At 40.8% G+C, this 25,655-nt stretch overlaps 1 protein-coding gene across 1 annotated transcript in view; it reads left to right on the top strand.

The window, feature by feature from the left end:
• F13a1 (coagulation factor XIII A chain) overlaps positions 1–25,655 on the top strand; it is a 172,512-nt gene that overhangs the window by 34,591 nt on the left and 112,266 nt on the right. The window contains exon 4 of the mRNA XM_070024633.1: positions 17,631–17,882. Coding sequence (XP_069880734.1) covers positions 17,631–17,882 — 252 coding nt within the window. The remainder of the gene's footprint in view (positions 1–17,630; positions 17,883–25,655) is intronic.

The raw sequence follows: 25,655 nt of genomic DNA on the forward strand, positions 1-25,655 counted from the left end.
GTGTGTGTAATTGTTTTGCCTGAAGTTCTTTGTGTTTGTTTTTTAAATTCTTTGTGTGAATGCTGGGCTTAAGGTCAGTGTCTCTCTCTCTCTCTCTCTCTCTCTCTCTCTCTCTCTCTCTCTCTCTCTCTCTCTCTCTCTCTCTCTCTCTCTCTCTTCTAATCAAGGTGGTATTCTACCACTTGAGCCATATCTCTACCTTTGGCTTTTTGTTTATTTATTGGTGACAAAAATCTATTGAATTTATCTGCCTAAGCTGGCTTTGAAGTGTGATCCTCAGATTTCAGCCTCCTGAGTTGAGTTGCTAGGATTAGAGTTGTGAGCCACTAGCACCACGCCAACATTTTGTTTCAGCTTTGAAACCCTCTTTTACAGGAAATTGACAAGAATACTTCAGGACAACTTATGGTTTTGTTTGTTTATTTGTTTTTTAGCTTTTTTGTTCAAGGCTAGCACTCTATCATTGGAGCCACAGCTCCATTCATGGCTTTTTGGTGGTCAGTTGGAGATAAGAGTCTCTGCCCAAGCTGAATTCAAACACAGATCCTCAGATCTCAGCCTCCTGATTAGAAAGGATTATAGGCATGAGCCATTGATGCCTGGCACATCTTCTGTTTTTATTCCAGAAAGGTGGGAATTGTCAAGCTATGTCCTACCATGCTGGAATATTTCTGTATATCCTTGTAAGCATGTCATGTTCAGAGTCCATTTGAGTCTCTCCAATTGTTTGGACGATGACCACTCTATACCCAGACAGGCTAGTGCAGAATCACATGATGCATTTGGCTGATCTGACTCTCTCTCATGTCTTTAGTTTTTGTTATGTTTTTGTTCTTGTTTTTTACATTCAGAAGAGTGTCATAATGTTCCTGTGAGTTTTGACTCCACACCTTTGGAAATTATAAAGGGGTAAGTTCATGACTTGCCCCTCCTTTGTGGTAGATTTTACAGTGCCTCTGATCAAAATCGGGCCACATACCTTTCACAAAATCATTGCAGAGGTGACTCTGTATTTTTCTCAGAGCAACTGCCTCAGCCTGTTTTCTGCTGCTCAGAGAGGAAAAACTGTGTCTGGGAAATTTATAACAGGGAAAGGTTTGTTTGTCTTATAGTTCTGAAGTCTGGGAAGGTCATGATTGGACAACTGCTTCTGGTGAGATCCTTCCTGCTGCTTTGAGAAGCAGCAGGCACCACATGGACAGAGGAGAACACACCAGAGACAGAACCACCCTGGCTTTTATGACAGCCCCAGTCTTGAGATAACCCATTACAATAATGCACAAATGGATTCACTGATTTACAAAGGCAGAGCCTTCATCATGGAACCATTGCTTAAAGGTTCATCCTGGGTCCACCTGTCAATATTTCCCAATGAGCATTGAGTTTCAACATGACTTTTGGTGGGGACATTCAAAGCACAACAACCTCCTGCCTGGTCATTGTATGTTTTGTGTGTGTGTGTGTGTGTGTGTGTTTTTGCCAGTTGCATTACCTGCACAAAAAAGTGATGTTGACTTTGGTCATTGCATTTGGTCATTATTGCATTGCATAGCTGGGTATCCCAGACCTTGTTGTTAGCATACAAGAAGTTAATTGGGGGAATGAATGCTCATGGGACTAGCTTTAAATGAAGGAAAAAGTGTTGGGCCAAGGGAGGAGTTGGGTCACAATTACATTGACACAAAAGCCTTTGCTGGCCCTACGTGGAACACCAAAGTTGGGAAGGCTCTTTATAGTTCTGCTGAGAAAAGAGCAAGGGGACTATGCCCTGTACTACAAGATGTGACTTTAGCCCAGGAGGAGATGTGACTCTGGATGAGGTCCTTTACTTCAGCGCAGGCAAAACTGACCCCCTGAGGAACATTTTCTATCATCACACTCAGCAACTGGGGATCAATTTCTGCAGTTGCTGAAAGGACCAGGCCCTGTGTAACATATCACAGAGCACAACACAGGGGCATCTGTTGGCATCAACCACAGCACAGCGATGCTTTGTTCTCTGTGTGGCTAACAAGTGCTCTTCAGGAGAGCAAATTGCTGATATATTCCATTCACCAATGAAATGTCTAGTGATGGAGTGACTAATTGACTGGAATCAGTATGAATTCCTTATTTATTTTGATGAAATGGGTTAAACGTGCTATTACCATCAATTAAATTGATGTTCAAACCATCCTAGATTTTGCCAATTAGAAATAATTCCAACTGGCTTCAATATCCTTCCATCCTTATTTTCTGGAACAACAATATGCTCTCAGATCATTTTATCTTTTCCCTGGCTAGCCTTGGAGTAGGGGGGATCATTTCTCCAAGGTTCTCTTCCTTCTTTTTCTTTCTTTCTTTCTTTCTTTCTTTCTTTCTTTCTTTCTTTCTTTCTTTCTTTCTTTCTTTCTTTCTTTCTTTCTTCTTTCCTTCCTTCCTTCCTTCCTCTTTCTTTCTTTCTTTCTTTTTTCTACTTCTCTCCCTCTCTCTCTCTCCCTCCATTCCTTTTTTCTTCCTTTCATCCTTCCTTTCTTTCTCCCTTTCTTCTTTTCATCTTTCCTTTTGGGTGCTGGTCCTGCGGCTTGAACTTGGGGCCTGGGTGCTGTCCCTGAGTTTCTTTGCTCAAGACTAGCATTCTACCAATTGACTAGCACTCTACCAATTGAGTCACAGCTCCACTTCCAACTTTCTGCTGGATAATTTGAGATAAGTATGTCACAGACTTTCCTGGCCAGTCTGGCTTTGAACCTTAGTCCTTAGATCTCAGCCCCCTGAGTAGCTAGGATTACCAAAGTGAGGTACCAGTGCCCAGCTGCTTCTCTACTTCCTTACAACAGAAAATAATGTTTAGACGCCAAGGTCTGGGATCTAGAGGTGCTCATTTTACCTTATTTCTGCACTTCCCAATCCAACCCAGGGTTCCATTTATTTTTACCCCTACCATGCCTAGGATGACCCCTGACCCCCAATCCTCAACCTCTGTCATATTTTTCATCCTTGCAGCTTTAAATTCATGATTGAAGAAACGAGTAAATTTGGGTAAAATGCTATAATGACAGCATCAGTTAACATTTAAAGAGTTCCCACATTAAGGGTATGTTTTATGTTAATGTTAGTTTTCTGTCACTGGTGTAACAAATTAGCACCCCCACCCTTATGCCTTAAGACAAGAAAAATGTATGATTTTGATGCAAGTTATAGGGATATGTATGTATGTATGTATGTTTGTATGTATGTATGTATGTATAAAGGTAGAAGGAAATCTTAGGTGAGCTCTGCAGATCTAGTCTATTCTCTGGACAAGGAATCAGGGGAAATCAGATCCTGGCTATTCCCAGTAGGCCTAGCTGGGTCTGTGATCTCAAAAGGTCATGGAAGAAATTGAGATTCACAAAATGTGAACTGAAGGACAGGAACCCAGTGCTTTCTCCATGAGATGCCATAGCACTCTCTCCCACAAAGCCAAAGGAAATGGATTTGTACTCTCAGGTATCAATGGATGTGTGATTCTTTTGGGACGTGAAGCCGTTGCTGCTGGAGAAGGCCAGCCCAGGGGAGTCCCCTGGGGAATGGGCTTGAGTCCTCTTCAGATGAAACTCTAGTGCATGCTTCAAGTACTTGAGGGTTGAAAAGTAGTGCTGCCCCACCAAGAAAAAGGAAACAAGTAAAAGAAAAATGCTTCATCAAAGAGTAAGGACTGATACATTCTCTACAAAGATGAAAACGCTGTGACCCAATGTGACCCAACCAAAAAATAAGTGCAGCTGTGTCACGAATACAGAGCACTGTGGCGGGTGCTTTCCACTCTATGCCAAATTGTCCCCTTGTGCCCACATAAGAAGATACTCAGCAGTGACTTTTGTTAAAGAGCAGTAGGAGACAGGAAACCAGAGGACATGAGGAAGATTGTTTCCATACACCCGAAGGCCTGGAGAGCGATGAACACCTTACACAGGCACCCAGGAAGGCTCTGGCCTTCATTTATGTTCGTTTACATCCTTACATTCCATTCAAGCTCTTTGTGATCTCTTGTGTAACTTATGTGCTGTGAGAAGACCAGTCTATTGTCCTTTTTTTTGTTGGTCATGGGGCTTGAACTCTGGGCCTGAACACTGTCCCTTAGCTCTTCACTCAAGGCTAGTGCTCTACCACTTGAGCCACAATTCCACTTCTGGCTTTTTCTGTTTATGCGGTACTGAGGAATCAAAACCAGAACCTCGTGCATGCAAAGCAAGCACTCTACCACTGAACTACCTGTCCAGCCCTCTACTGTCCTTTTGATGAAGGCAACACACAACTCACGAAGTAACAATAAATATCTAAATAAACACGTACACATAAGCATACACGTGCACAAAAAAGTGCAAGTGTGCACTCATGCACACGTGTGTGTGTGTGTGTGTGTGTGTGTGTGTGTGTGTGTGTGTGTGTGTGTTTGTCTTTCTGCCTATTATATTCCTCAAGTTCCCTGTTTGTTGTTATGTTTTTGTTTTTGGGGGGGCTGACTCTAGCTCGGCAAAGATTCTGTCATTTAAAGCTACAACCTGGGTTCTTTTGCTATGTAAGTTTTTTAAAAAATTGTTTGTGTCAGTTAGGTTTTCAAGTTTTTGTATGGTTTGGCCCCAGACTGGGAGCCTCCTTTCTGTGTGTCTTAGCAGCTGAGATTATAGCTGTGTACCACTATGCTCAACCTCTTGTTATGTCTTGAATGTGATCATTCCCGATTCTCTCCAGCAATCTGTGGCTCTTGGTTTGTCATTCTCATGAAGTAAATAGTATTCTGGCTTGAAATTTAGTCTTAACTTGGCTATCATATTTGAGACCTGTTGAACACAGAACATATATTCTATGTATCTCAGGGTGCCCACCACCCCATCTCCTCCAGATTAAATAGAATAGCTTTTCTCATAGCAGTCACCAGTGGCTATTGGTTTAAACACATGGCTGGGGAGTGAATATCCACTTGTCGATGAATGAAAAAAGGAGCACATCTTCCTTCTCACAGTGTTCCTGAGTTGAGGTTTGCTCTACTGTCTTTGGTTGAACCTCTAGCAATGCAGACCATCTCTCACTAGCTGTTACATTGTACTCATGTTTGTTGTACCCAAAGGTAAGTAATATTTTCTCAGAATTACCAGTGACTTGTTCATATTCCCATGGTCACTGTCATTGAGTTATTAATAAGAATTGACTGTTTTAGCTGAAATGTCATCTGCTGGCCTGGAAAAATTTGTTGGCTCACCTTTTGGGGTTTTTTTTGTCTTTGTTGTCTAATTGGCATTTTAACCCAGTTGCTGTGATTTCAACCAAGTAAGTCTTTCTCTTAAGATCTAGAAGGCTTTCCACAGAAGGGCCATTGCAGAGGGAATCTAGTTGTTGGATATGTTCGTTTGTTTTGTTTTCATGTGCTTGTGTTTGTTTTCATTGTGGTGTGTGTGTGTGTGTGTGTGTGTGTGTGTGTGTGTGTGTGTGTGTGTGTGTGTGTGTGTGTGTGTGTTTACGCATGCATGTGTACCCTCCTGGAGCTTGAACTCAGGGCCTGGGTACTGTCCCTTAGCTGGAGCTCTACCACTTCAACCATACCCCCACTTCCAGCATTTTGATGGTTAATTGGACAGACGCGTCTCTCAGACTTTCCTGCTAGAGCTGGCTTTGAAATGCAATCCTCAGATCTCAGCCTCCTGAGTAGCTAGGATGACAGGCATGAAACACAGTAGCTGGCAGGAAAGTCAATTCTTAAAAGAGAGAATTTCTTACCCAAAGCTGCTAGATGCCAGGGAAGGCAAAGTCTCCCTCTACCCCTTGGACTCCCAGAGCCCAATATGAGAAGGAAAGAAGGGTAGCAAAGATGGAAACGTTCTTTGAAACAATTACCTAACAGGTGAAGAAAAAAAATCCATGTCTACAGTTTGGTGTGTCCTCATGAATTGCAGCAAAATACAATGTGTTAAGCATGTGATCCAATATTGCTTCCCTTCCTCCCATCTCTACATCAAGGAAGAGCCACGCCCCCACAGGTGCACAGAGCTATGGAGCCTCATTTGTCCCAGTGCTAGGAGAGGGCTGCAGATTCTCTATGCACAAAGATACTGAGGGTGAACTTTGCGCTTCTTACATGGCCACATTTTCAGTACCATCTTCCAGAGCACGTTCCTTTATTGCCAACATTTGGTTCCCTCCTGGCAGTGAAAACCAGCTCTCTGAAAAGACATAGTCATCAGCTTTTCTATCCCTGTGTTTAAGCAAATTCACTGTCTTCCCCAGGGATGTAAACATTTTAGCATTATCTCTAATTTCTCCTCCACTGGCAGGACTGCTATTACCAATATGCAAAATAGGATATTATTAGAGGTCAAGGGATGACCACAGGACTGCTCTCCCTCAGTCTTCACAGGCATTTTAAAGAACTTAAGGCAGGAAAACAAACACTGGAGAAAAGGCATGTTCAACTTGTTCTCTAGATGCAAGAGTCTGAAAGCTCTATCTCTTACCCTGTACAAAAAATCAACTGCAAATGGATCAAAGACCTTAATATGAGATCTGAAACTTTAATTCTACTACCAGAAAACATAGGAAAGTTCCTTGAGGTTCTAGGCACAGTTAAATATTGTCTAATAGGACTCTCATTTGCCTAGGATGTAAGAGCACGAATTGATAACCAGGACCTCATCAAATTAAGTTTCTGCACAGCAAAAGACACAATCCACAGGCAATCCACAGCACAACACAGGAGAAAATCTTTGTCAGTTTTTCAACAGATAAAGGATTCATATCTAGAATATACAAAGAGCTCAGAAATTAATAAAAAATTTCAATAGACAAATGGACACATGAATTTAAAAACTACAAATGTTCACGGAAGGCATGCAAATGTCGAATAGACACGTGAAGAAATGTTCAACATCTTTACCAATAAAGGAAATGCAAGTCAACACTACACTAAGATTCCTTCTCATCCCACTCATAATGGGTATTATCAAGAAAAGAAACAACAAATGCTGGTGAGGATGCTAGGAAAAGCACCCTCATACTCTATTAGTCAGAACATACTCCCAAGTGGGAACATAGGATCTTACAGCCTCTAAAGAAGTCAGTATGGAAGTTCCTTAAAGAACTAAAAATAGTCCTACCTTACAAACTTGCCAAACTACTATATTGGGCACATATCCAAAGAAGACTATATCAATATATAAGAGAGACCTGTATACATCTGTTTGTTGCAACACTGTTCACACTAGTCAAATAGTGGAATCATCCCAACAACAGATGAGCGGATAAAGAAGGTATGGTACATATTACCACAGAATATTATATAGCCATAAAGAAAAGTGACCATATGTCATTCTTAGAAAACATGAATAGAACTAGCATGTTGAGTGAGATAAGTCAAGCTAAAAAAATGAATATCACACATTTTCACTCATTTGTGGATACTAGACCTAAAGGATATATGTATAAATGGAAACACACACACATATACACAGATGTATACAAAACCCATGCTTGTAATGGCAGGATTTTTTAGGGGGAAGGGAGAGAGGAGGAGAAAAATTTTAATCTAAAGAAATGCATTATGTCTGAATATGAAGCTAGCATAAGGAAACTCACTGGAAGCGGTTGAATAATAAGAGATGGGAGTAGGGAAAAACAGACTGTACAAGATAGTTTAATCATGATTAAATATCTTAGTGAAGCCCCTCTGTATAATATTCATGACAAAATGGATGACAAGAGAGGAGACTATGATGAGTTGGGAATACAGGTATCAACAGGATAAGGAGGGTGGCTGGAAAAAATGGATGAGGGTGAATATGGTCAAAGTACTTCATTTGCATGTATGAAAACAATACAATGAAAGCTGTTGAAATTATTTTATGACAGGGCGTGTTAGAGATGTGGGAGAGTGATAGAGAGGGTGAGGATAATGGGTTATAGTAAGTGCAAGTTTAGATCTGTCATATTGAGCCCCCTAGTCTAACTAATATATGCTAATGCTTTTTTAAAGGACTTAAGGGAGACCATGTCTGTTTTCAGTGACTTCCTTTCTTGGTCAGAATAGAATTTGAAGCCCAGACAACGGCCTAAAAGTCCCTGCTCAATCTCCCCGCTCTCTCTAATTTTCATTTCCCATTTCCCATTGTCTCGTCTGCTCCAAATCCATCAGCCTACTCAAGTGTGCCAGGTTCTACCTAGCCCAGGGTCTTTGCACTTACAATGATGTTATTTCCCCAAATGTCTTGCTCTGTCCACTCACCCACCTATCATTCTTGGCTCTCCTTGCTTGCTCTCTTCACTTTTCTTAGGGTTCATCTCTTTCGGACACAACACATCTTCCTCTGTTCATTATCTGTTTACTCCTTACAGATCATACACTCCATGACCCTTAACTCTGTTGACACCTTTGTATTCTCTGTGCCAACAACAGTGCCTAGAGTTCTCCTAGAACTCAGCAAAGAACCTGAGGGTGGAAAAAATCCTTGCATCATACCAAATCAGCAGCCTCCTTCACATCCCCTGTGGTTAATCATAGAAATAGAACTAGTCCAGGGATCAGTGGCTTCTGCCTATAATCCAAGCTACTCAGGAGATTGAGATTTGAGAACTGAGGTTGGAAATCAGCCTGGGAACACAAATTTGAAAGACCATTATCTCCAATTAACCATCAAAAAGCCAGAACTGAAGATTTGGCTCAATTAACCATCAAAAAGCCAGAACTGAAGATTTGGCTCAAGAGCAATAGCCAAGAGTGCAAGGCTTTGAGATCAAGCCCTAGAACCAGTCGCAAAATAAATAAACAGAATTAAAGTGTGTGAGTGGGTTTTCTTTGCTGTTGTGACCATCAGATACCATGTGATAATGAGAGTAGCAATACTGTGTTTGGAACATGAAATGCCCTTCTATATTGAAGAGCCTGGGTGTCCTCCGGTACACGGTTCTAAGGGGACTTCTGGCTGTGAATACTCAGGATTAATAGAGGTCAGGAGTCTAAAACAGCACTCAGAAGATCATACAAGGAGTTTTATCACAACCAACAATAACTTAGCAGTTATGCCACACAGGAATTTTAAGGTTTTGTTTGTGAAATTTCTTTTACTTTTTTTTTTTGTGTGTGTGCTGATCCTGGGGCTTGAAATCAAGGTCTGGGTGCTGTCCCTTAGGTTTTCTGCCCAAAGCTAGCACTATTCCAGAAAAGACCTGAAACAGGTTCTAAATAGTTTAGAAGGCATTGAAAGAAAATAGAAATAATATAAAGTGGTCAAAATGCCTTACAGAGAAGTTAACCTCACCAGGAACCCGTGGCTCTGAACTACTCAGGAGGCTGAGGTCTGAGCATCTGGGCAGGTAAGTCTGTGAGATTCTTATCTACAATATACTACCCCCCAAAAGCTGGAAGTAGAGCTTCGGCTCAAGTTGTAGAATGCCAGCAAAAGAAGCTTAGGGACAGCCAGGACCTCAAACTTAAGATCGTCTTGCCTCACTTCCCAAGTGCTGAGTTACAAGCACATACCACCACACCAGGCAAAAATTGTGCTATAAACAAGGATTAGTTTGAACATAAATATTGAATGATCTGGTAGCTCCTTATGTTTTCTGAGCGGGGGCTGGAGCCCAGGGCCTTGTACATGCTAGGCTACTGCTCTACCACTGAGCTGCCTTCCCAGTCCTAGAACACTTGTGTTTCTTTCTTTTTAGTTGCTATCATCCATGACTTTGGTACCTTCTTGAGTGGTGTTTTTCAGACAATAGTGCTTGGTTTGTACAGCTGGTACCCCAATGTTTCTAATAGTCACTTGGAGTAGGTACTCTATCTTGGTCCCAAGACAGTCAGTCTATGCTAGGACAGTGAATTAAACTTTTTGTTCCCTCCCTTGGGGCCGCAATATTCATGGTATCCAAGCTCACAGCTCCGTGCTGTGCATCATACCTCCTGTGAATACTTTCAGGGCCCATTGAGAAGTAGATAGATCATTTTCAGCACAAAAATGGTGCATCTTGGGAAAAACAAATGAATTGAATAGAAAAATGAATTAATATCATGAAATTTACCTTCCCAGCTGGAGACATGATGTATGGGCTCCTTAGAGATGATCCTCTCAGGAGACTGTGCTGTTTATGCTGAGAGCTCAGTTTGGATATGAATAGAAAACATGCATCCTGAAGGAAAAAATGTTTAAACTAGCAATGTCTTTTCTTCTGCAGAGTGTTGGGAATGGAAAGTTGGCCTGGGACAAGTATCTCATTTCAGAATTTCCAAAAGTCCCTGAGATTCTCTTCCTGGGCAAGATATATGCCAAGAGCTCAGTTCAGTCCCATTGACATTTATTGGGCACCTAGTGTATGCAAAGCCAAATGACACTTTATGAAGATTGTACACACTTGGAAAAGTTCTGTTTGATAATAGATATTTAAGTGACAGGAGAAAAGGTTTTGAGTGGGATTTTCTGACAATTTAGATTCATACTACTATTGTCAAATGTAGCATACATAAAGAAACTTACAGATGACGTATGCAAGGGATGAGAGGAATCAATTGTGGGCCCAGGATTACTGACTTCATTACCAACAGTGCAAAAAAGGGACCGGCAAATTGCAGTTGTGTCCTGACGGTCACCTCCCTACCTTGGTGCTGAACATGTTCTTCCAGATTATAGGTACAAGCAAAGTAGAGTGGAAACCCTTCAGTGAACAGCATACTGTATTGACCATATTATATGCAAATTAATAAACTTCCCAGACGAACCTAATCCAGTCCAAGCCTAATCACCACTTAGGACATTGTGTTTTTAGTAGAAAAAAAAAATTCCAAAGCTATCTACTGACAAAAAGAATGCATTCCCCCCCCCCCCAAAGGCAATACATTCTTCCACTGAACATTGCCAATTTATGACTTTGGCGTGTAGTAGGTCTTCCAACTATGAAATGAATGGTGAAGGGTTAATTTTCCCCCAAGGTCACCCAGAGCTGAGGCTGAGCTGTACGTCTTTCTCAGTTGTCTGTCTCTTGAATAACACTAATAAGAAGCATCTGTGGGTAAAACTGAAACCCACTTGTTCCAGTAAGGTCATAAGCATTAAATATGTCCATCCCCTTCCTCAGAGCCAGTCTGGAGGGATAAATGTGGGAGCATATCTCTGTACCAAGTCATTTAAGGATACAGGTGGACCCGTTGCAACTATGAGAAGTACAAGTTGTCATGTCAAAAACGAACTTTACAACTTTGGTGGTGGGGGGGAGGGCAGTGGGGGAGGGGCGGGAGGAGGCTGGGAAGGGATGTGAAGGGTAAACAAAGGAAGAGGCTGCAATGCTGGATAAGAAATGTACTCATTATCTTGCCCATATAATTGTAACCCCTCTGTACAGTATGTTCACAAAAAATAAAAATTAAAAAAAAAGAATACATATCCAGCCAGATGCTGGCTCATGCCTGTAATCTTAGCTATTCAGAAGTCTGAGAGCTGAAGATTGTGGTTCAAAGCTAGCTCAGGCAGGAAAGTCTGTGAAACTCTTATCTTTAATTAACCACTAAAAAACTGGAAGTAGAACTGTGGCTCAAGTGGTAGAGGGCCAGCCTAGAATTAAAAATGAAGGAACACTGCCCAGGTGCTGAGTTCAAGCTCCTGTACCAACACATAACACAAAAAAACAATGTCAAGAGAGGGAGGCATCTGAATACAGTTAGCATATATGCAATCAGATTTTGCCTTTTGGTCTCAAAAATAATTCACAAATTAAAGCTAGAATTTAAACTAAGCATATGTTAATTTTTAGATCACTTGAGAAAATGGCTCCAATTTTACCTAAGTATGAAAACACAATTGTTAAATCTAATATCTTTTTTGTTGAGTGGCCTAGTTGTAATGATTAAATACTTTAAAACAAAATGAGAATCCTTTGGGGGGATACTGTATTTATATCTTTGTGTGTATGTGTGTGTGTGTGTGTGTGTGTGTGTGTGTGTGTGTGTGTGTGTGTGTTCTTATTCTTTTCACTCTGCCTTTTCTTGAATAGCAGTGTTGAATGTGTTTGGGGGTGGAGAAAACCTATGCAGCCACTGTATTCATCCAGTACATATGTGCATGGCAGTCACTCTACCTAGGGATAGCCCTGCTTCTTACCCAGCTTTGGCCAACAGTAGCAGATTGGCAGCTAAGGATGCTGATGGATGGGACTTCTGAGCAAGTGGTCTTGAAAACACACTCACTCCTGAGGGTGAGATGGGCTATTTAGCAAAATGAAATACTACTCTGTCACAACTTCCTCATTCACAATTCAATCATGGAAAATTCTTCCCCAGTGCTGTCGTTGAAATCATTACCCTCAGAATTAAACATGGTGTAATGCTGGTTCTGACAAGACCCTGAGGTCCTATTGACATGTCAGGTCTCACATTAATAATCAGCTTTCCTATATACTGACTATGTAAAGCTCTGTAAATGGGTAGGTTTGTTGTTGTTGTTAATTCCCTTTGGAATTCATGCAATCACTACTTGTTCCTATTTTGCTTGCAGGTGTTGCTGGGGCCACATGGCCTCACCATGTCCTCTGGGCTGCTGAGCCTTTTCCCTTTGCCGTTTGGTGTCTGATGTTACTTTCCAAATCAGCTTAGTTCTGTGTCAGCCTGGAGATCCTCCTGTGAGCCCTTCTCTGCCAGGTCTCCTTTTTCATCTCTCAGTTACCATCCTCTCTGGTCCATATTTCTAGCTCCTGTATATCTGGACCACCACCACGTGTCAGCTGTCTGTCATCTGTCTCTTATTCCTTTAAATACTCCAGTTCTGTTCTCTAATTCTGGCATCTTCTACATACTCCATAAAGGCAGCAAGATGCGGAGCAAGAAAGGGCTTCACAGCACAAAGACCATGGTCTGGTCCCTGCCTCTTCCTTTGCCTGACTATGTGAGAGCATGAACTAGGTATTGACCCAGTCCCGCTTTCCTTTCTATAATTATTCACTCCCAGAGGGCAAACCTTCATTCTCATTCTATGATCTCCATAGGTATGTGTGAGCTCCCATGACAAGGCTAAACAACTTTCAGAATCTTTAGACTTAGAATGTTAGCTATGAATAGTACAAACAATACGAAGTTATAAGCACTGGGTGACTCATGCAACTCAGAAGGCTGAGATCTGAGAATCTCAGTTCTAAGCTAGCCGGGCAAAAAGTCTATGAGACTCTTATTCCCAGTTAACCACCAGAAAACTGGAAGTGGTGCTGTGGCTCAAAGTGGTAGAGCTTTAGCCTTGAGTGAAAAAGCTCAGTGGCAGCACCCAGGCCCAGAGTTCAAGCCCCAGGATAAAAAATAATAATAATTACAAGCAATATCCTAGGTTTTCAACATTCTCTAAGATGGGGAGTAATTTGACCAGCAGACTTTGAAGAAACTGTTTGTTAGTAACTTAGTAATATATTTCTCTTGGAAAAAAAAAGTAGCTTTGGTAGTTTGACCTTAGCCCCCAGTTTTAGACACCGAATATGTATAATAAATCACCCTTTAAATAAATAAAATGTAATATCCTCTAAGGCAGAAGAGGGCAAATTTTTACTACCCGGGCCATGTAGTAAATATTTTAGGGATGATAGATCATATGGTCTCTGCCACCATCAGCCAACTGCTCTTACATAATACTCAAATAAGCATAAAATGTGTTCTAATAAAACTTCATTTATACAAATAGACAAGCTATGCTTGGCCCTGAGATTTTAGTTTGCTGACCTCTGTTCTTAAGCAATGATTGGAGATTGAAGTGACCAGCAGTGACTGAGAACATTATAATCTTCAATTGGATGGCATGTTTCCCGTGATTTGTCTAAGATTCTGAAAATATGAAAGTTTTTTTTGAGTGATGGAGATTATTGTAAAAAGGGATCTCTTTTGATTTGTACAAGTTCTCTCAACTGGAAAAAGTAACCTATTGACTCCAGATTTATGAATCTAGGATCAAGTGGTCCTTGGAAGTAGATTTGGACTTTATGGTTATTCTGGCAATTGGTAGTCCCTATCCTGATTTCCCATGGCTGGGCCACTGAAGGCATGACTTGGAGCATTTAGAAAGTCTGGGGAAATTGGAACCACAAATGCCCTTCATTAAGTGCCCACTCCATCACAAATTGGTCACTGCCATCCCATCCTCGCAGAATGAGTGACATTTTAGTCACAAGACATGGGTACTTTGCCAGCATCACACAGGATCAGAGGGTTACACTGCACTCCTCTGTGCCACAAAACTGCCCTCAACACAATACCCACAGCTTTCCCCTGAGCCACTCACCTATTCTCAGCTTCAGAACCACAGGGGGGCATTATCTCTTCTTCCTCCACCATCTCTATTTAGGAGCTCTGATGTCTAAAAACACAAACAATACATGCGCTGGAGCCAATCCCTGCTGTGCATCAGGCACAAAGCTTTCACAGTGTTATAAAATGTATTTTCCTGTTCCAGAACTACACTGTGAAGAGTTAAGAAAATGGAAGCTTTCAGTCTGTGTGTATATGCTCTATATGAAATACAAATGCATTTCATGCTTAGCCTTGGCCTGAAGATTTCTCATTCTATATGTGTAAATATTCCCACATCTGAAAAGTCCTGGAATCCAAAACACTTCTGATTCTAAACATTTTGGATAAGGGGTTGCCTCATGCTGCCTGAGTTTGTTCAAAGATTCCAATAAAAGTGGGTGTTAGTAGACAGGTGATCTGAGGTGTCTATGTAATTCTTCTTTAACTTTCATCTCATGTGTGTGTGTGGGGGGGGCATGCGTGTGTGGGCATGTGCACACGCACATTGCTATTGAGACTTGAATTAAGGGCCTGATGTACTTGATTAGCTCTTTTGCTGCTCAATGCTGACACTCTACCACTTGAGCCACACCTGCACTTCTGGCCTTTTCTTGGTTAATTGGAGATAAGAGTCTCACAGATTTTCCTATCTAGATGGACTTTGAAGTGTGACCCTCAGATCTCAGTCTCTTGAGTAGCTAGGATTGTAGGTGTGCGCCACAGGCAGTCCATTCATCTCTTACTTTTTAAGTTGAAGTCTATTAAATACAATACAGATTTTTCTCTCTTCACTTTTACTAAACTTGTGTCCTTTTTTTGTACCAAATCAATATTTTTGTGGTATCAGCTGCTGAGTGCATGGTAGCAATTGAATTATAGGTCCCATTTATCTGACAAAATTGCCTTTGTTGTCTATATTCCAATAGAGATGGAGGCTCCAGAGAGCAGCAAGACCTCCAGGGAAAAGGGCAACCTGGAGCTTGAGTGTGAACCTGTATAAAAAGGAAGGCTGCATAGGGAAAGGGCAGAGAGAGGTGTTGTTGATATAAAGCTGCTCCGGAGGGTAGATTTATGTAAGGACTTATGGGACTCTAGGCCCCTGGATTCCCCAAAGCAGTATTTAGACAAACTCTCAAAGCCTCTAATCGTGGCTTCTTGGTAGAAAACAATGCTTCAGTCTTTATTAGATTTATGGTAAGCCTATATAATACTCATTCTCAACTGTGATTAACTGATACCCTTAACAGACAGCAAGCACTGGGATTCTAATCTTTCTCTCTGGTTTGCATTGTGTAAACCAGTCTTCTCATTAAAATTAAGCATCCATACGGAGTTACACAGTAGAAACTTTAACAACCACATCCTTCAAAAGCTCTGTCTCTGACAAAATGCCTACCAAAGGATGTTTTAAAGAGAACTTAAAATGCACTATTATTTGGAAAATATTCTATACACTTTACATAAAAAAATGACTAAAATGGATAAACATTGCTCTTGAAGCTTTCTTCTGCTTACTCCAAACCTATCTGATTTGCTGTCTTTCTTGAAGAGGACTTAATTTGTTATATTTTTTTAAAAGTCTTTAATGAAAGATTTGTTCTAGTTGTAGTAGCTAAAACTTTTATTGTTTCCTAAAAACTAAATTGTAAATGAAACTATAAGCTAAGGAATTAGAGTGCTGTGAAGTTGACTCCATAGCTCAGAAGGCTAGATAAAATTTTGTGATTATGACCATGTTAATAAGAATTTGGCCCCCAAATGGCAGTAATTAAGAAAAAATAAGATTTGGCTTGAAATAGCTTATGCATAATAGAATGAGTTGGAAATATGGTAAAATGACATGCTTAATCTTCTGTAAAATAACAGCTCTTTTTCGAGTATTTGTTATGCATGAGAACTTATGCACAAAGCACCTTACATATATTATTTTGACTTGTTGTGAACTCAGTGGCCTTATTATCCTTACTTACTTATGAAGATAAAAAAAATGAAGAAAGGATTTGTAAAGGTCAAGTTTTTTTGCTGGAGGTCAAAAGGCTAAGAAGCAGCAGAGACAATATTTTCCAGGTTATTTGCCCAGGGAACCTGAACTAAACACGGCTTGTGACAACAATTTAAATCATTAAAGGGATTGGCCACAAACACATGTTTAGGTTAAATATAAAAATGGCTGCATGTACTAAACCTAAAAGGTCAGCCATATAGTAATCGTAGTTAATACCATAATAAAGAAAGTCTGTTCAGAATAAAGAAAAAGGCATTTGCCCTAAAAGCAGTATGGTATGCTCACGGTGCTTCTACATGATTAAAAATGAATGTAACATCTTTAAAGAGTAGGAATTTAAGAAATGATAAGCTCTAAAGTATCCTATAAGCTTTGTTTTGGCCTGCAAGTTGGTGTTCCTACATCTTGCTTGAATTTACTGTCTAAACAACTGCAATGATTGGCCCCTTCTTAAGCTCATGATAAAACTTAATCTCTGTTGTGGACTGTTAAGAGGGCAGAAATTAGCTGGATGTTAGTGACTCATTCCTGTAAATCCTAGCTATTCAGGTTGAGATCTGAGGCTCTCAGTTTGAAGCCAGCCTGGGCAGGAAAGTTCAGGAGACTATCACCAACTAACTAACAAAAAGCCAGAAGTAGAAATATGGCTCAAGTGATAGAGCTTTAGCCTTGAGTGAGAAAGCTAAGCTAGAGTCTGAAGTCCTGAGTTCAAATTCTGTTATCACCACATATACTCATAGACAAGAAAAGAGAATGCAAATTTGATGTGACTATCATGTTAAGGGGTGAGGTCTTCAAGGAGCAATTAGGATTAGATAAATGCATTGGTGAGGGATCCTTCCTCCTCATCCCCTGGTAGCTTTGCAAGAAGAGAAAAGGAGACCAGGACACACATGCTTCTGTGACACACACACACACACACACACACACACACACACACACACACACACACACACACACACACACACACACACACACACACACACACACACACCTTCAATTCATGAGGACGTTGCCAGAAGAGAGGTCATTGTCCCATGTGGTTCCTCAACCTTGAACCAGAGCTATGAGTCCAGATAACTTCTTTACAAACCTTCTAGCTGGAGGTGCTGTGTTGTCCGTAACAGAAAACAGGTGAAATCACCTGAAGACTTATTTATCTGTTTTATTTGTACCCATGACAAATCTGAGCATCAAAGAAGTTAGGAAAATCAACTGCTATCATGCTTGTTAGTAACAGAGATGAAATGTAAACCTATGTTGTAGGATCTCAGGCAAATGCACTAGCTCCCTCCTTCACCCACAAACGAAGAATGTGAACACAAAGAGTCAGTGAAATCTCACCATTTCTCTTTCTTCTCCCAGGTCGCTATCCCCAGGAGAACAAAGGCACCTACATCCCCGTGCCTATAGTCTCAGAGTTCCAAAGTGGCAAATGGGGAGCCAAGGTTATCATGAACGAGGACAGGTCTGTCCGGCTGTCCATCCAGTCTTCCCCCGAGTGCATTGTGGGGAAATTCCGCATGTATGTTGCTGTCTGGACGCCCTACGGCATCCTCCGTACCCCCCGCAACCAAGAGACAGATACGTACATTCTCTTCAATCCCTGGTGTGAAGGTAAGGGACAAGCATTTCATTTGCCCACTTTAATTCACACAATTGCAATGCAGCTCTTGGGGGGAGGGTGGGGTGCAGTGCTATTCTAACAGAATGCACCCCTTTTCTACAGACCATGCTTTCGACTTGTACATGTGGGTATAAAACCTGGATATGAGAACTTAATGCTGCTATGTACTTATTCCAGGAATGAATTAAAGACTACTAAGTCGCACAGTTGAGTTCAGGGTGGAAGTTCAACCTCTGTGTTACTGCTTTGTAAACATAATGGATATCCTTTTTAAATTTTTAACATGTTTATTATCATTGGTTGTACAAAGGAGTTGCTATTCACCGAAGCAGTTTATGAATACAGTGCATCTTTATCCATGCCAGCCCTTTTAACATTCTCACCCACGCCTCCAACCAACCCCTCCCCTTACTTATTTTAATTTTAGGTTATATATGGATTTTTTTGCCATTTAACAAAGCAGTTTAATGTGTAAAATACTTCTTGATCTGTGCCACCACTTCAACATCTTCAGCTACTTTTGATCCACCCTTTCCCTTACATTTCTCAATTCTGTGGTACATACAATTAATTCTGCCCTGCATTCTCTGCCCTTTTCCTCTTCATTCTTTTCCTCTTCATTCTTTTCCTCTTCTCCCTATTGGTCCCACTCTCTCCTCTTACAAATACCCATTTCCTTGTACTTATTTTGTTAGGCTTCTTAAACTTGTCTTGCAGCAGGCTTATCTGCCTATGAGCCAATGTTCAAATTGATGTGAGCAGATGTGGACTCCTGTTCCATGAAACTCATCAATTCAGCATTAGACATTTTGTGACTGGTTGGTGGGGTACAGGGTTACAGATGCTTTTTACAGAGACAAACTAATATTTCAAAAATATTGAATTAGAGATGAGTATACATAACAAGGAGAAGTTGCAATAAAGAATATGGATCTTGTCAGAATTGGGGATGTGAAATTGAGAGTTACCTTGGCTAAGGAGGAAATATAGATATAGAAGGAAATAAGGTAGCCTAGTCTAGTAGAAGACCTAGCAAAGAAGAGTGACATAGAAGAACATGTAGGATGTGGTCTAAGAAAATTTTATTTTAAAAATTTATACTTAAAAAAGTTGGAAACATTCAGGAGTTTCTTGTTGACTTCTCTTGCATTACAAAAAGGAAGTAGCAGACATCATATATTTCTCCAGCACTGCAGAGTATGGAAGAGTATGATTTTTCCCCTACTTTATTTTATCCATAGCTTTTTTTCTGGATTCATAATTTCCTAGAGAACAGATCTCTAAGCATGTCAGTGGATGTGATCACTTTTCCTGCAATGAAGAGTGTGACATATTTGTTTTACACGAAAACTACCAGAGTAGAAGAAGGCAATCCAATAATTAGATGCTGTGGTACATTAAATGCCTTAGATGCTGTGGTACAATGGAATGACTTCCCTTTGCTATTTCTACATAGAAAAAAGAAGGTGAGGCTAAAACCAGAGACCGAGTTGTGAGCTGTGGTCCAAGACAAGAACAATGACACTGCATGATGGTGGTAGCGATGGAGTTGGGAAGAAGAGGATGGATGGGACGTGTATTTTGGATTTAGAAAAGAAGTCGCACAGAGATTAAAGAAGAGAGATGAAGATGGGGGAGGGATTAAGAATAACTCCAGGTTGTCTGGCTTGGGCAGCTGAGGTGGTGGTGGGGAGGGGAGTTCAGTTTAGAAACATGACAGGAAGTCTCCTGCTCTCTTGAATAGAGGGAAAATAGCTACTAGTCCCTTAATTCCTTGGCCTTTGGAAATCTTAACATTTCTGCAAAATTGCTCCTCATGGCATCTCTGCCTCTAGGAATCTTCTTTCCTCCACTATTTACCTTGTGACACCACAAATGAGAAAATTGACCTTCTTCAATTGAAGCATTGTCAGCAGCAATAAGTCACACAAACCATCTGCACATGTCTAGGCCTCAGCAGCAGTCCAGTGTGGGAGTGAGACCTAAAGGGTTTCCTTGGTGGTACTCAAGCTTAGTGAATGTGCAGGATTACTTAAGACTTCTTTGCAGCACCTTTGACTTGGTGGGTCTGGGTCAAACCTGAGGATTAGCATTTCTAATCATTCCTAGGATAGGCTTAGGTTATGAAGTGGAAAAAAATTCAGAGAAAGATTGACATACATAGTAAGCTCAAAACAATAGTAACAAAACATAGAACTGGACACCAGTAGCTCATGCCTGTAATCCTAAGTACTCAGGAAGTTGTGATCTGAGGATCATAGTTCAAAGCTAGTTTGGGCAGGAAAGTCTGTAAGACTCATCTCCAATTAACCACAAAAAGCCAGAAGTAGAGCTATAGCTCAAGTGGTAGAGTGCTAGTCTTGAGCAAAAAAGTTCAGGGACAGCACTCAGCACCTGAGTTTAAATGACAGGACCAGCACACACACACACACACACACACACACACACACACACACACACACACACACACACACACACAGGACTATAATTTATTCTCCTCCTTAAAACTTCACTAGCTCTTCTGTGATTCTAATCCCAGATTTTCTTCTCTCTGTTTCTTTCTGTTTCTTCACTCTTTTTCAGTAGAAAAGTCTCTTTTCTCATATACAAGTATACTGCAAGCTTTATAAATTTTGTTGTTTGGTGTCTTCCAACAACCCTACATTGAGAGACTGTACCTGTTTGAAGACTATTCCTCCCAGAAAAAAGTCTAGTTCCTGCTTAAAAAAAATAGCTTTTAATCTTCTTATCTTAATGCACACTGAGCTTCTGTGGAAGGTGTATGAAATGGGAGAATTATTTCTCTTATTGTGTGGATTTTCTCACCTAGCAACTGAGGCATAATCCTAAAAGGAGATCAACACAACTAGATATACTGCAGCCTGATCATCATCACAGTGCTGTGTTTGTAGATGCTAATATATAACAAGGGATTTGTTGAGCAACTGGAAAGTAGGTCCAAAGAGAGGTGGGACCATTGATCAGGTGGTAAAGGTCACACAGAAAAGGGGAACAGTGTCCAGAGTTATCAAAAAAGAGCTAGGTGGATCAAGATCCTGGGAACACTGCTTACCACATGTACAGGCCAAGGGAGCAATGGACACTGGATGGAAAGTTCCACCACAGAATGTATTATTGATGAGGAGTTTTCAGCTCTGTTTCTGGGGGCTCTTCAGCCTGCTTTGCATTCACAGGCAATTCATCCTTCTTAATTGCTAAATCACTAATGAAAATCAATTGCATCTCCAGTATGTCCTCCACCCAGGGTCCTTGCAGGGAGAATTGTGCTAACTGCTTCATGCTGTGAGGAACCCCTTCTCCAGGGGTATAGAGATGGAATTGCACCCACAAAAGCAACAGGAATGAGTTGGACATGTATTATAACATCTATCCTATTCATCTCACCACTAAGGAACTCTAAATTATTAAATGTATTATTTATTGAGTTTTTACCAAACTGAACTCATTCATAGTGTGACATAGATATTGGAGTTCTGAGATATTTAGATTTCTGATGGCTTTGCCTGGTACACTGACACTGGTAAGCTGTAATGTTTGGGTGGGGTCTCGCTCTTCCCAAGCACTTGTGACTCTTCTGTATTCCTCATCGCTGACATCTTCCATCAGCCAACTTTATATCCCATGATCTTGCCAAGTACCTGGCATATACTTGCTCCTGTTTTGTGAATTGATTTTATAATCCCAAGTAAATGTCTTTTTAGGTACTTTATACCCTATTATAACAGAGAAGTGATCAATGTAATTCTAAGACTTTCTATCTTGAAAAGCGTTAATTTGGGGTAGTATGTTTGTGAGTGATAGGTGTGTAGGTTTCTATTAGCCTCTAATACTAAGTTAGCATTTAGTGTTCTTTCTTTCTTTCTTTCTTTCTTTCTTTCTTTCTTTCTTTCTTTCTTTCTTTCTTTCTTTCTTTCTTTCTTTTCTTTTCTTTTCTTTTTTTTTGTCGGTCATGGGGCTTGAACTCTGGGCCTGGGCGTTTTCCCTGTGCTTTTCAGTTCAAGGCAAGCGCTCTACTACATGAGCCATAGCACCACTTCCAGTTTTCTAGTGGTTTATTGGACATAAGAGCCTCACGGACTTTCCTTGCCCGAGCTGGCTTTTAATCACGATCCTCAGATCTCAGCCTCCTGAGTAGCTAGGATTACAGGCATGAGCCTGTAATGGCCCGGCTTAGTGTTCTTAACTTTGCTTATTCAGTGTACTTTTTGCATTTTATTTTAAACATAATCCTTTTTGCATTTTCCTTGAATGTAAGAAACCATTACATTTTCAGTATCTTAGATGGCCTTAATAAAGACATGTGGCCAATATATGCTGGATTATTAAATTCACCCATAGGCTATTTACCTTGTAATACCCATGTTCATGTAGACACTTCAGTAGGAGCAAATCCACACTGACTGGTATCCTCCAAGTTGCAATGGTCAACATTCCCATGTTAGAGATGCCCATGAATCCAGTCTTGAATTTACACCCTTAGGACAGAGCCATTCATCATCCATCCACACATATTCGTGGTCTGTTTTTCACCATGGTCATGGCAACACAAATTACCCGTGCAAAGTACAACACCATTACTTATTTAGTCATAAATATTGAGTCAATGCTGAATCCATCACTGGGATATGGCAATGAAAAAGATAGACACATTTATTTGGCCCTCACAGGGCTGCTAATAAGGATTTTTACAAATGAGCTGCTCATAAAATTTAATTATAATTGTAAAAAGTACTAAAATAGATCAGGGACAACAAGAGCATAAAACAAGGGCTTCTCACCTAGCTGGGGATCAGAAAAAGTCCAGTCAGTGGCTTGTTTTTCTGTCCCCTCCCCTCCCAGAACAGTGCTTATGAAAAACAGCAATCAAATTGAATTGATTGATTAATTCATCTCGCTTACTTGAATTTTCATGAAATTTCAAATAAAACTTCTTTAGCTTTCTGTTTCATAAAATGGTTTATCTAATCCTGTCCCCTGCTCTACAATTTTGTATACTGAGATTTCAGTTACCTAAGACGTAACTGTTTCAAAAATGTGAAATGGAATTCTCCAGAAAGGAATTTCCATACATCTTAAGTTGCATGCTATTCCAAGAAATCAGTGTCACACCATCCAGCCCCATGCATCCTGGATGCGAATCTTCCCTTGGTCCAGGGTATCCATACTGTATATGCTACCCATTATAGGTTATTGAGAAGTGTCTCAGTAATCAGACCGACTGTCACAGACCACAGTACTTGTTCAAGTAACCCTTACTAATGGTTCCAAAGTGCAAGAGTCATGATGTAAAGGAAGCAAAAGGTATAAAACATGAAAGGACAGGCTAATCCCAACATTTCATAGCAATGCTGCAGAATAAAACACTGGAAACACAAAAGCACAGGATGTGTAGGATTCTAAACTCTCTGAGGTTTAGGCACTCAGTAGGAATGGAGAATGTATCTCCTATGGAAAAGAGATTACTGTATCACTCTTCCCACCGTGAGTCACTTACAGCCCCCTTTGTCCTTATTATACCAAGTATTATGCAGTATAGAACTACAATCAGAGGAACCCCAAAGATCTTACGGTTAACATTCTCTCAGTGGCATATAGAAGACCACAGGATCAAGATCCAAAACTGTTTATGTTTCTGGAAGGAGCAAGATCTTAGAGGTGTAATTCAGAAACACATTCATCTGCCAATATATGTAGCTTACAATTCTTTTCATGTGGAATTTTTTAATATTCTTCCAAGAGTGTTCATCATCATGTTTTCCTATTTGTGTGTTTTGGAAAAGAATATCCTTATCTAATTCATCCTGGCATGGGTACCTGGCAGAGAGTTGGAGCTCTGTGAGTGTTTGCAGAAATTAACTGATAACCAACTACTCCGAGAATACTCTGGGAGAGGGCTATTAAGCTCCTATAAACAAAAAGGAAATAGGTTTCTTTCACAATGTTACATACATTTCTCAAGGTCATACAGAAAATTAGGAAAGATACTGGGGTAAAACTTTAAGTATCAACTACAGCAGGATATTTTTTTAAAATAAAAGTCACTGACATGTGGCCTGTGGAGCAAGACAGACAAGATGAACAGGGCCAACTGAGAAGCTTCTCTGATGATCTGTCAATGTTGGAAAGCCCTGCCCTTCAAAAGAAAGAAATTAGCAGACATAAAGCGATAAGAGCAAACAAACAGAAGGAAAGGAAACTAAAGCATGCCTGCCAGGGTGCAGGTTCCCTCAGAGAATATATGCTAAGCAAAGCAGCTCTGACATTTTCTTTGTAGAACTGCTTCATGAATAATATTCTATCTTCTGAAGGGAGTCAAACTGAAAAGTCCTTAACCAGCAAAACTGGCAAATTAGCATGCAAGGAATATATTTCCTAGGCTGGTATGTGCTGTAGTGTCCTGTGAAGTATGGGCAGGGCAAGGAAGCAGATACAACCACGAGTGTCCTGGGCTTGAACTCAGGGCCTGGTGCTGCCTTTGAGCATTTTTAGCTCAAGGCTATTGCTCTACCACTTGAGCTATGCTTCCTTTCTGGTTTTTTGGTGCTAAATTGGAGATAAGAGTCTCATAGATAGTCCTGACCAGGCTGGCCTTGAACCTCTGTTCTCAGGTTTCAGCTTCCTGAGTAGCTAGGATTACAGATGTGAGTCACCATCACCTGGCTGGAAGATTTTTTTCATATGCCTATGGCACGCACAGCCTGCCATTTCCTCTGATTTACTTTGCAATGGATAAACACATCATGATGACCCCAGTCTGGAGCCACATGTGCTCTGCAGAGAAAGCCACGCCCTCCAAGAGTGATTGTGGACAGCCAGCATAAATCTCGCCTCTTTCATTAGTGATGTTCAGCCTTCATGTAAAGGGGAGGCCAGGGAAGTGACACCTAATCCTGTCGCTCTAAATCCCTCCCTTCACTAAGAAGGTGACACATTTTGCCATTATTCCTCCTAAAGGATGGATAACAAGAGCAACCCGTGATGAAAACAGTCCCTCCAGGTAGCCTCCCCGCACCATAGTTTTCTTTGATTTCTGAGCCATTGCTTTACAAAGCTTGAGCCTAATAGCACTGGAAATCGTACTTGTTTTAACTCTAAAATAGCATGTAAACCAGTAACAGGAATTTTTCTGTCCAGGTAGTGATGAATGGCCTCCCTTCTCCCAAAGAGCCTATTCCGATGCTGAAATCAATGAGCTCAACATTCATCTTTACATGTTTGTTATAAATCCGAACTTTCTCTGGGTAAGGAGGCCAGTGGTCATTTCTGAGAGTGCCTGAAATCAGCCTTTAAGTGAGTCCTAACATTTTGCAGCCCATGATTTTCCTTTTTTTTTTTTAAACAACCTCACTCTTTCCAACAGAGAAACAGTAAAATAAGATCTTCAAATCGTTGCTACTTGCCTTGTGTAAATTGTTAGTCACCCTGGAAGGGGTGGTATTTACAAGGCCTTTTGAAGGTCTGTTGTGCGCCAGGGTCTCTCAGGGACACAAAGGAGATACTCTGCCACATCTGCCCACGAAGCTGTGTGTAATCTGTTTCCTCTTGAGTTTTATTGTAGTGATGGGGGTTTGCCAAAGGTTATTTTTTGGCAATTCTAATGTTGTCTGAAGGCCCATGAGGATACCATACTCATCCTGTGAGCTCTCCTGACTTGTTCTCTGTTCTCACATAACTGAGAAGTGAAGTTCCCACACCCATGTACAGGCAGGTACACACACAATCACAGAAATGGACACACACAC

Source organism: Dipodomys merriami, unplaced genomic scaffold (genome assembly GCF_024711535.1).
Source record: "Dipodomys merriami isolate MVZ:Mamm:240054 unplaced genomic scaffold, mDipMer1.0.p SCAF_16, whole genome shotgun sequence".
Taxonomy (NCBI): Eukaryota; Metazoa; Chordata; class Mammalia; order Rodentia; family Heteromyidae; genus Dipodomys; species Dipodomys merriami.